The 12,773-nt window shown below is 44.0% G+C and overlaps 1 protein-coding gene across 2 annotated transcripts in view; it reads left to right on the top strand.

Annotated features, from left to right (window-relative positions):
• The window catches only part of LOC132391139 (rho guanine nucleotide exchange factor 17-like), a 483,152-nt gene that overhangs the window by 461,841 nt on the left and 8,538 nt on the right, over positions 1–12,773 (top strand). For both annotated transcript variants that reach the window (XM_059963957.1, XM_059963956.1), the window contains exons 18-20: positions 891–1,039; positions 2,498–2,672; positions 10,772–11,038. In XM_059963957.1, coding sequence (XP_059819940.1) covers positions 891–1,039; positions 2,498–2,672; positions 10,772–11,038 — 591 coding nt within the window. The remainder of the gene's footprint in view (positions 1–890; positions 1,040–2,497; positions 2,673–10,771; positions 11,039–12,773) is intronic.

Below are 12,773 nucleotides of genomic sequence, written 5' to 3'. Positions count from 1 at the left end.
GAATCTTTACCAAAGTGGATAAATGCATCCCTTTTATTTTGTTGCATGTACCTACATTTCTCGAAGGACAACGTTGTCATCCCAATAATTTAATTCAAAAGACTTTGTGGGATTTCCAAAATCCTGATAGTGGTTTCCTGCTGTCAGAATATTGGCTCGCCTTGAAAGCAGATGGACTGGACATGTCAATGAATATTAAACTGTAACCTTAGGCAGAAACAGCCAAAGCCATTGCTTAATTTATGTGATCATTCAAAACAGGCTTCATATCTTTCTTGTCAGCAGAGATAGTGAACAACGGAAGGTTAGTTAGAAACTGAAAAGATTAATTGTTTCCTTTGCCTGTCACAACGTATTTTAATGTATTTTGAGAAGTTTCTGCCTCTGGCACCACACTTTTTAGTTATGTGACTGCAAGAGACTGGAGGAGGTTGTTGAAACTCAGTACATCACAGGAACCAGCCTCCCCTCCATGGACTCTGTCTATTTTTCTTGCTGCCTCAGTAAGGCATAATCAAAGACCTCGCCCATTCCAGATATTCTCTCTTCTCCACTATCATATTGGGGAAAAGACAGAAAAGCCTGAAAGCATGTAGCATCAGGCTCAAGGACCGCTTTGTTATCAGACACTTGAATGGACCTCTTACACTCCTGACCTCACGATCGACCTCATTATGATCATGTACTTTACCATTTACCTGCGCTGCATGCTTTTGGTAGCTTTTAAACTGTATTCTGCATTGTTATTGTTTTATCTTATTCTGCCTCAAGGCACGGTGTAATGATTTGATCAGTATAGACAGTGTACAAGGCACGATTTTCACAGTATCTTGGATCATGGCGACAGTAATAAACCAGTACTGATATTTGCTGGACTTTCCGCCACACAGGAAGTTTTTGGGATCCACAGAACTCGCACACATTGTGCTTGGGATCGCCAGGGAATCCCGTCACCAAAATGGTGCCGGTGGCTGGGAAACTGTGGTGCGGCTGCCAGAACCGGATTCTCGTCATCAACACCGCCACGCTTTGCCAGGAGGTAAGCACGTCGCGTATGCATGGTCCCCACAGTCTGAGGGAGTGAGAGGGTGGAGTTTTGGCAACTCAGCTGGTAAACTACCATCACAACCAGTTTCAATGGCAGTCAGAAATTAGGACAGTACAGAAGAGGAACACAATGCCAAATTAAACTAACCCCTTCTCCCTGCTCATGATCCTTACTCCTCCATTCCCGGCATGTTTATGTGCCCCTCTAAAAGCCTCTTAAATGTCCCTAAGTAATCTGCTTCTTCCCCGGCAGCACATTCCAGGCTACCACCACTATCTGTGTAAAAAGAACTTGCCCCGCATGTCTCCTTCAAGCATTCCCCCTCTCGTGCCCTCTAGAATTTGATACTTCGACCCTGGAAAAAACATCCTGTTTATCCTACTTTTCTCTTCCTGTGTCAGATCTGTTACATTGGCATGGTAAGGTTTTGCAAGATTGGCTTCAGAAGTAGAAAACTGTATGAAAATGAAAAAAAAGAATAAAATATGTATAGGACTGGGGTTTCATAAGAAATAGGCGCAGGGGTCGGCCATCTGGCCCGTCGAGCCTGCCCCGCCATTCGATACGATCATGGCTGATCTGACTGGACTCATCTCCACGTACCTGTCTTTTCCCCATAACCCTAATGTACTTTGAAATGATCTCTCCAAGATGGGATTATTGACTCCAACACATATCCTTCTAATTTTACTCACGATCCATATGTTGTGTTGAAGCGAGGCACAGCGGGGCAGCAGGTAGTGCTGCTGTCTTGTAGTGCCAGCATCTGGACATTGATCCGAACCTCTGGTGCTGTGTCTGTGGAGTCTGCAGTGTGACAACGAGTGCTGCATGCACAGGACCTCAGCACTGTCAGAGACCCCGCCCATCCATCCAACAATCCCTTTCACCCCCTACCATCAGCCAGGAGGAATCGTAGCATTTGGAGAAGAGCTGTCAGGATGGGAAACAGCTTCTCCTCCCAGGCTGTCAGACTACTGAACTCCCTACCACCACCCAGGTCTCATCACATATCAGAATCAGCTTTGATATCACAAACAAGGGGAAGTCTGCAGATGCTAGAAATCCAAGTATATATGTCAAAATTTTTCTATGGATTAAAAGGATTGGGCACTCTTACTCTATCTTATTTAGGAACCTTTCTATACTCGAATGATAGACTCTGAGTGCATATTCAGGAAAACCTTATTATCATGATGACTATGTTGTTGAGTCGAGATTCTGTTGCAGTAGAATATTGAAGTGAATTTCAGGCTACACTGTGCAGTTGTGAGTAATTTATGTACTTAGTGTGAGCAACACAGGACAAGTTTCTACCCTGGCCTTTGCTCATAGTTAAAGCAAGTTAGTGTGTAAGAGTTGAGGCAGCCACTACGGAGGAAGTGAGCTGGTTTGCTGATGGAAAATCGGTACATCTGATGTCTCCTTTGTCTCTGCACTTAATGACAGCACATGATTCAGATTGGCCAGGACAGCAATCGGTGTGTGACGAGTATGGTGAGCTCCAGCCTGGGGGTGTGGATCGCAATGCAGAGCAGCGCTCAGGTTAAGCTGTACCACGCGGGTACCTACGAAAACCTGGCGGAGGTCGACGTGGCGCCTGCGGTACACAAAATGCTCGCAGGTAAGAGGATGTGCTTCGTGGTGCAGTATCACTATCTGCAAAATAACTGAAGTGGGTGGGTGATGGGGAGCTTTGAGTGAGTGAGGGAGCCTCCGCTGTGATTAAATCCCAGCAGCTCGACTGATTCATATAAAAGAAATGGTACCTTTAGAAATATGTATCTCTTACCTTTACTGTGAACTGTCTTCTCCTCATGCTGTGTTTAAGTACAGCTTGTAAAAAGATTTGCTACCTTGGAGAACCAGACACTGTAAATACATACTACTATCTATCTATTTATCTATTTATGTACGTTTTATTCCATATCCATCTTTTAACCTCTGACTTTATTAGCTTTTTTATTGATATAATTCATTATTATTTATATACTTGTTTATAATTGTTGAATGTTGTTTTTTGTTGCATGTTGCGAGCTGACCAGCGCACCACAGTAAATTCCTAATCCATGTAAACGTACATGGCCAATAAAGTTGATCCTTGCTACAGGCAGATCGATTGAAAATTTCGAGCCTGTAACATCAAATGTTAGGAATATTCAAGCGGCATCTGTGGTGGGGAAAACAGCAAATATTCATCTGAATGCTCTGTCTGGATTCTAAATAAAAGTTCTTTATGTCAATTTAATTTGGAAAGGCCACTTACCATTTTTTACACCTGTCTGTTCATAGCTTGGTGTAATTCACAAGCAAGACTTACTAGAGGGCTCAATATGTCCTGTGTGCATCTCACCAAGTTTGCACAATCCAGCCAAGGAATCTTGTTTGGCAGATTTCTATAAGTATTGACTTCTCAACATATCTTCAGAGCAAGGCTTCTTATTCTGATTCAAACCATGTTTTTACATCGAGTATCTCTCTGATTATACATTCTTCCCTGCTCCCCTGTGTCTCATGTTTTTCCCGATGAAGATCCTCCACAATCTCCATCAGCACAGGTGTACCACAAGGCTGTGTGCTTTGCCCCCTGCTCTCCTCGCTTTGCACTGTGTGGCTGAGCACAACTCCGATAGCATATTCAAGTTTGCTGACGACACCACTGTCACAGGCTGAATCAAAGGTGGCGATAAATCAGCATACAGGAGGGAGATTGAAAATCTCACTGAATGGTGCCATAACAACAACCTTTTACCCAATGTCAGCAAGTCCGAGGAGCTGACTTCAGGAAAAGGAAACCAAAGGACATCAGAGGATCAGAGGTGAAGAGGGTTAGCAACATTAAAGTCTGAGGAGCTGCCCTGGGCATGACAAGGAAAGCATGGCAGTTCCTCTGCTGCCTTAGGAGGTTCAGCATGACATCTAAAAACTTTGGCAAAATTCTATAAATGTGTAGAGGAGAGTATATTGACTGATTGCATCATGGCCTGGTATGGAAACACCAATGCCCTTGAACAGAAGATCGTACAAAAAGTAGTGGATATGGTCCAGTCCATCACAGATAAAGCCCTCCCAATCATTGAACACATCTATATGAAATACTGTCGCAGGAAAGCAACATTAATCATCAGGGAGATACAGGAGCCTTGGGACTTGTTCCACCAGGTTTAGGAACAGTTACTACCCCTCAACCATCAGGCTGTTGAACCAAAGGAGATAACTTCACTCGACTTCATTTGCCCCATCGTTGAATTTTTTCATAGCCAATTTCTTCCAAGGATTCTTCATCTCATGTTCTCGATACATTTATTTGTTTGTTTGTTTTTATTGTTTCTTCTTGTATTTGCACAGTCTGTTGTCTCCTGCATTGTTGTTGAATGCCCAAGTTGGGTGGCCTTTAATTGATTCTGTTTTGGTTATTATTTAATAGATTTATATAGTATGCCCACAAGAAAATGAATCTCAGGGTTGTATGTGATGACAAACAGTATACGTGCTTTGATAATGGAATTTACTTTGAACTTTGAAATGACCTGCTCCTGAGTTGGTCTGCCAACATTGCTGTAACAACGGTGAGTGAGGCATGTGGCCCAGCTTTGAAAGACTGAGGTGGTTTTTTCCCTTATGGAGTGAGGACTATTTTGAAACTATAAAACAGCCCCACATTATATTGAAATCAGTACTTGCAACATTGATGGATTTATCAGAAGTTCACTTTGAATTGGTTTATTAATGTCACCTGTACTGAGACCTCTGTGTTAAATGCCATCCAGGTGTATTGTGCAATACTTTAGTACTTTGAGGTAGTAAAAAGAAAACAGAATGTAAAATAAAGTATAGGAACTACAGGAGAGTGAAATGCACGTAGACAAATAAAATGTATGGGCCGTTTATAAGGTACTGTAGATTGGGAGACCAAGAACACATCTCTAGCATGAAATATTACCAGTCAGTTTAAAATGTTTGCCAAACAACTCCCATTTGATTTACCTATTAAAGTGCAAAGAGAAAGAACAGAGTCAAAGCCAATCAGACTCCCTAACTAATCAATGATTGGAAGTTTTCACAGTCCTACTTAAATACACCATGTGTGCTCGTTGGGAAATGGAATTGGTTTATTACTGTACTGCAACATAGAAAATAGGTGCAGGAGTAGGTCATTCGGCCCTTCGAGCCTGCACCGCCATTCAGTATGATCATGGCTGATCATCCAACTCAGAACCCTGTACCTGCTTTCTCTCCATACCCCCTGATCCCTTTAGCCACAAGGGCCATATCTAACTCCCTCTTAAATATAACCAATGAACCGGCCTCAACTGTTTCCTGTGGCAGAGAATTCCACAGATTCACCACTCTCTGTGTGAAGAAGTTTCTCCTCATCTCGGTCCTAAAAGGCTTCCCCTTTATCCTTAATCTGTGACCCCTCATTCTGGACTTCCCCAACATCGGGAACAATCTTCCTGCATCTAGCCTATCCAATCCCTTTAGAATTTTATACGTTTCAATAAGATCCCCCCTCAACCTTCTAAATTCCAGCGAGTATAAGCCTAGTCGATCCAGTCTTTCTTCATATGAAAGTCCTGCCATCCCAAGAATCAATCTGGTGAACCTCCTTTGTACTCCCTCTATGGCGAGAATGTCTTTCCTCAGATTAAGGGACCAAAACTGCACACAATACTCCAGGTGTGGTCTCACTAGCTGCTCGTACAACCATCCACCACCTGCTCCTGTGGCTCCACATGACCCTGATCCGGAGTGGAGGGGTTACTCCTTGCCCAAGGGTGACCTACTCAAGAACTTGTATGTCTCAAATAGATTACCCAACGTTCTTCTAAACCCCATGAAGAGCATCCACTATTTCTTGGGCTACCTCCTTAAGCACTCTGGGATGCAGATCATCTGGCCCTGGGGATTTATCTGCCTTTAATCCCTTTAATTTACCTAACACCACTTTTCTACTAACATGTATTTCCCTCAGCTCCTCCATCTCACTAGACCCTCTGTCCCCTACTATTTCTGGAAGATTACTTATGTCCTCCTTAGTGAAGATAGAACCAAAGTAGTTATTCAATTGGTCTGCCATGTCCTTGTTCCCCATCACCTGTTTCTGACTGTAAGGGACCTACATTTGTCTTAACTAATCTTTTTCTTTTCACATATCTGTCAAAGCTTTTACAGTCAGTTTTTATGTTCCCTGCCAGCTTTCTCTCATAATCTTTTTTCCCTTTCCTAATAAGCACTTTGTCCTCCTCTGCAGGACTCTGAATTCCTCCCAGTCACTGTCTGTGTCACAAGGTGTGCCGCTTTTTCTGGCCAGTGCCAGTGCCAGTGTACAGTAAAAAGCTTGCCTTGTGTCCTGTTCATACAGATCAGATTATTACACAGTGCATTGAGGAAGAATAAAATAAAACAATAACAATATAGAATGAAGTGTAACAGCTAAGGAGAAAGTGCAGTGCAGGTAAACTATAAGGTGCAAAATCTGAGCATGGTAGATTGTGAGACTGAGAATCCTTCTTATCATAATAGTCTTGTGACAGCTGGGTGGAAGTGGTCCTTGTGCCTGGTGATGTGTGCTTTCAGGTTTTTGTATCTTCTGCCCCATAGGAAACATAGAAAACCTACAACACAATACAGGCCCTTCGGCCCCCAACGCTGTGCCGAACATGTACTTACTTTAGAAATTACCTAGGGTTACCCATAGCGCTCTATTTTTCTAAGCTTCATGTACCTACCCAGGAGTCTCTTAAAAGGCCCTATCTTATCTGCCTCCACCACCGTTGCCGGCAGCCCATTCCGTGTACTCACCACTCTGTGTAAAAAACTTACCGCTGACATCTCCTCTGTACCTACTCCAAGCACCTTAAAACTGTGCCCTCTCGTATTAGCCCTTTCAGCCCTGGGGAGAAGCCTCTGACTATCTACACGATCAATGCCTCTCATCATCTTGTACACCTCTATCAGGTCACTTCTCATCCTCCGTCGCTCCGAGAAGAAGAGGCCGAGTTCACTCAGCCTATTCTCATAAGGCACGCTCCCCAATCCAAGCAACATCCTTGTAAATCTCCTCTGCTCCTTCTTGTAGTGAGGCGACCAGAACTGAACACAGTACTCCAAGTGGGGTCTGACCAGGGTCCTATATAGCTATAACATTACCTCTCAGCTCTTGAACTCAATCCTACATTTGATGAAAGCCAATGCACCGTATTTCTTCTTAACCACAGAGTCAACCTGCTGAGCAGCTTTGAGTGTCCGATGGACTCGGACCCCAAGATCTCTCTGATCCTCCACACTGCCAAGGGACTTACCATTAATCCTATATTCTGCTGTCATATTTTACCTACCAAATGAACCACCTCACACTTACCTGCCACTTCTCAGCCCAGTTTTGCATCATATCGGTGTCCCGCTATAACCTCTGACAGCTCTCCACACTATCCACACACCCCCAATCTTTGTGTCATCAGCAAATTTACGAATTTACAATTTACGAACCCATCCCTCCACTTCCTCATCCTGTTCATTCATAAAACTCACAAAGAGAAAGGGTCCCAGAACAGGTCCCTGAGGCACATTACTGGTCACTGATCTCCATGCAGAATATGACCTGTCTACAACCACTCTTTGCAAGGTCCTCTTGGATCCCATGCCTCCTTATTTTCTTAATGCCTTGCTGAAATCCATATACATTACATCTACTGCTCTACCTTCATCAATGTGTTTAGTCACATCTTTAAAAAATTCATAAGGCATGACCTGCCTTTCACAAAGCCATGCTCACTATTCCCAATCATATTATGCATCTCCAAATGTTCATAAATCCTGCCTCTCAGGATCTTCTCCATCAACTTACCAACCACTGAAGTAAGACTCACTAACTAGTCTATAATTTCCTGGGCTATCTCTACCCCCTTTCATGAATAAGGGAACAACATCCACTATCCTCCAATCCTCTGGAACTTCTCCCGTCCCTATTGATGATGCAGAAATCATTGCCAGAGGCTCAGCAATCTCCTCCCTCACCTCCCATAGTAGCCTGGGTTATATCCCGTACGGTCCCAGTGACTTATTCAACTTGCTGTTTTCCAAATGCTCCAGCACATCCTTTTTCTTAATGTCTATATGCTCAAGCTTTTCAATCCGCTATAAGTCATCGCTACAATCGCCATGGTCCTTTTCCGTAGTGAATACTGAAGCAAAGTATTCATTAAGTACCTCCGCTATCTCTTCTGGTTCCGTACACACTTTTCCACTGTCACACTTGATTGGTCCTATTCTCTCACGCCTTATCCTCTTGATCTTCACATCCTTGTGGAATGCCGTAGGGTTTCCCTTCATCTTGCTCGTGAAGGCCTTTTCATGACCCCTTCTGGCTCTCCTAATTTCATTCCTAAGCTCCTTCCTGCTGGCCTTATAATTTTCTGGATCTCTTATCATTACCCAGTTTTTTTAACCTTTCGTAAGCTTTTTTTTCTTCTTGACCAGATTTTCAACAACCTTTGTACACCACAGTTCCTCTACCCTACCATCCTTTCTCTGTCTCATTGGAACGTACCTATGCAGAACATCACACAAATATCCCCTGAACATTTGCTACATTTCTGGTGTACATTTCCCTGAGAACATCTGCTCCTAATTTATGCTTCCAAGTTCCTGCCTGATAGTTTCATATTTCCCCTTACTCCAATTGAACATTTTCCTAACTTGTCTGCTCCTATCCCTCTCCAATGCTATGGTAAAGGAGACAGAATTGTGATCACTATCTCCAAAATGCTCTCCCACTGAGAGACCTGACACCTGACCAGGTTCATTTCCCAATACCAGATCATGTACAGCCTCTCCTCTTGTAGGCTTATCTACATATTGTGTCAGAAAACCTTCCTGAACACACCTAACAAACTCCACCCCATCTAAACCCCTTGCTCTAGGGAGATGCCAATCGCTATTTGGGAAATTAAAATCTCCCACAACAACCCTGTTATTATTACAACTTTCCAGAGACTGTCTGTCTATCTGCTCCTCAATGTCCCTGTTACTATTGGGTGGTCTATAAAAAACACCAAGTAGAGTTATTAACCCCTTCCTGTTTCTAACTTCCACCCACAGAGACTCAGTAGACAATCCCTCCATGACTTCCTCCTTTTCTACAGCCGTGACGCTATCTCTGATCAGCAGTGCCACGCCCCCACCTCTTTTGCCTCCCTCCCTGTCCTTTCTGAAACATCTAAAACCTGGCAGTCTAAGTACCCATTCCTGCCCCTGAGCCATCTAAGTCTCTGAATTGGCCACAACGTCATAGCTCCAAGTACTGATCCACACTCTAAGCTCATCTGCTTTGTTTATGATAAAATAAAATAGACACATCTCAAACCATCAGTATGTGTGCATCCCTTCTCTATCACCTGCCTATCCTCCCTCTCACACTGCCTCCAAGTTTTCTTTATTTGTGAGCCAACTGCCCCTTCCTCCGTCTCTTCAGTTCAGTTCCCACCCCCCAGCAATTCTAGTTTAAACTCTCCCCAATAACCTTAGCAAACCTCCCTGCCAGGATATTGGTCCCCCTCGGATTCAAGTGCAACCTGTCCTTTTTGTACAGGTCACGCCTGCCCCAAAAGAGGTCCCAGTGATCCAGAAATCTGGATCCCTGCCCCCTGCTCCAATCCTCAGCCAAGCATTTATCCTTCACCTCAGTCCATTCCTAAACTCACTGTCATGTGGCACAGGCAATAATCCCGAGATTACTACCCTTGTGGTCCTGCTTCTCGGCTTCTTTCCTAACTCCCTGTCATTTGTTTTCAGGACCTCCTCCATTTTCCTACCTATGTTGTTAGTACCAATATGTACCACAAACTCTGGCTGTTCACCTCCCGAATTCAGGATATCATACAAGCGATCAGAAACATCCCGGACCCTGGCACCTGGGAGGCAAACTACCATCCGTGTTTCTTTCCTGTGCCCACCCTAACCCCCTAACCCCTGACCCCCTAACTATAGAGTCCCCTATCACTACTGCCTTTCTCTTCCTTCCTCTACCTTTCTGAGCCACAGGGCCAGACTCTGTGCCAGAGGCGCAGCCACTGTTGCTTCCCCCAGGTAGGTTATCCCCACCAACAGTACTTAAACAGGAGTACTTATTGTTAAGGGGGACAGCCACAGGGGTACTCTCTAGTATCTGACTCTTGCCCTTCCCTCCCTTGACTGTTACCCACTTATCTGTCTCCAGAGGCCCCGTTGTGATTACTTGCCTATAACTCCTATGAGTCAACTCCTGACTGTCCCTGACCAGATGAAGATCAGTGAGCTGCATCTCCAGTTCCTGAACGTGGTCTCTAAGGAGCTGTAGCTCGACGCACCTGGGACAGATGTGGCCATAGGGAGGTTGGGAGTCTCCCGGACATCCCACATCTGACACCCAGTACAGAACACCGGCTTCACACACACTTCCTGTCTGTATTCTACACAGGCAACCTATCTCGCCTCGACCCATTAGGAAAGGGGAGAAGAGAGAATGCCCAGGATAATTGAAGTCTTTGATTATGATGGATGTTCCACTGATGCATGCTAGCAATATAGACTAAGTCCATCAAGGAGAAGCTGTTTTTCTTGATGTGTTGAGCTGCATCTACATTTCTCTGCAGTTTTTTTCCATTACTTGCAGATGCATCTAGATAAGTTTGCTCAAAGCGTATCACATTGTGTGTTATAACGATATCCTCCATCCAACAGGTTCCGATGCCATTATTCGCCAGCATAAGGCTGCCTGCTTACGGATTACAGCCCTCCTTGCCTGCAAAGACCTCCTCTGGATTGGAACAAGCGCTGGGGTGGTGTTAACTCTATCCATTCCCCACGTCACTGCCAACACCACTTTGCTCAGGATACCTTTAATACCCATGGGATCAGCTCATGGTCACACGGGACATGTTCGATTCCTCACAGCCATTGAGCTGCCCGAGATCTTTGATCTGTCTTTCCCGCCAGCCAGAGAGCCAGGCAAGTTTATGAAGCTTTTCAGTCTCCTTAAAGAACTTCGTCAAGTGTGGGATCTGGGCTTTGATTCTTTGCAGTCATTGTTTGTGTACAATTCTCTATGCCTCTACCCCAAAGGATTTTAGAGTCTATATTACTGGAAGTGGAGGATTTTTTTTTTTTGAAAGATTGGTCATTTGAGAGTTGGCACAGATTAACCATGATCATAGTGAATGATGGGATGGGGCTCCTCTATTCTTGTGTTTTGTGAGTTCTGTAGAACTATAATTGAGTTACATTCCAAGATCAGTGAAGCCTTTATCATCAAACTAAGAAATAATGGCAGCATTTACCTGTGAGCGATGGAAAGCCTCAGAAATATCCCACATAATTCTGTTTTGGATTAACGATAATGTGCTGACCAACATGTATGCTGAACCATTTCCCCCCTTGTGATATTTACGTGGTGGTAGCAGTCCATAAGGCCTGCTCTGATGTTGCTACACCACATGGGCCTCCTTTTACTTTCCTTTATAACACTGATCCAGGAAGATTGGTCCAGAATAATCATTCTGCATGGTCCACTTGGAAGTGGCGCATAGAGTAAATTCCGTCTGTTGCTAACAAAGTGAACTACCTAGACGATAGCAGCTTGACTACATAATGTAGACATATTGGAAATTGGAGATTCATTTCAAGTTCAGTTTATTGGCTAGCTTACCTGCATATTTCATCTTTTCCCTCATGTTTTTTTTTAGTTGCCCTCTATTGGTTTTGAAAAGCTTCCCAATCCTCTAACTTCCCACTAACTTTTGCTCTATTATTTGTCCTCTCTTTTACTTTTATGATGCTTTTGATTTCCCTTGTCAGCCACGGTTGTGTCATCCTGCCTTTTGAATTCTCCTTCTTTGTGATTTTGTGATGTATCTAACCCGCGCCTTCCGAATTGCTCCCAGAAACTCTAGCCACCGCTGTTCTGTCGTCATCTCTGCTCATGTCCCCTTCCGATGAAACTTCGAGAGCTCCTCTCTTATGCTTCTGTATTAAACTTCACTCCACTGTCATACTGACACATCTGACTTTAGCTTCTCCCTCTCAAATTGCAGAGTGAAGATTATCATCTAATAATCACTGTCTCCTAAGGGTTCATAGAATAGTACAGCACATTACAGGCCCTTCAGCCCACAGTGTTGTGCCAAACCTCAAACCCTGCCTCCCATATAACCCCCCACCTTAAATTCCTCCATATACCTGTCCAGTAGTCTCTTAAACTTCACCAGTATATCTGCCTCCACCACTGACCCAGGCAGTACATTCCACGCACCAACCACTCTCTTGAGTAAAAATCCTTCCTCTAATATCCCCCTTGAATTTCCCACCCCTTACCTTAAAGCCATGTCCTCTTGTATTGAGCAGTGGTGCCCTGGTGAAGAGGCACTAGCTATCCACTCTATCTATTCCTCTTAATATCTTGTACACCTCCATCATGTCTCCTCTCATCCTCCTTCTCTCCAAAGGTTAAGGCCCTAGCTCCCTTAATCTCTGATCATAATGCATACTCTCCTCTGTACCCTTTCCAATGCTTCCACATTCTTCCTATAGTGAGGCGACCAGAACTGGACACAGTACTCCAAGTTCCTGTACCTTAAGCTCCCTAATCAAGACTGGTTCATTTCACAACACCCAATCCAAATGTAAAGGGTAGAGAAAAAAGAGGGAAGTGGTTACGGGAAGTTAGAGAAATTGATGTTCATGTCAA

Source organism: Hypanus sabinus, chromosome 3 (assembly GCF_030144855.1).
Source record: "Hypanus sabinus isolate sHypSab1 chromosome 3, sHypSab1.hap1, whole genome shotgun sequence".
Taxonomy (NCBI): domain Eukaryota; kingdom Metazoa; phylum Chordata; class Chondrichthyes; order Myliobatiformes; family Dasyatidae; genus Hypanus; species Hypanus sabinus.
Note: the sequence above shows the minus strand (reverse complement) of the source record. Positions and strands in the feature narration are given on the sequence as shown.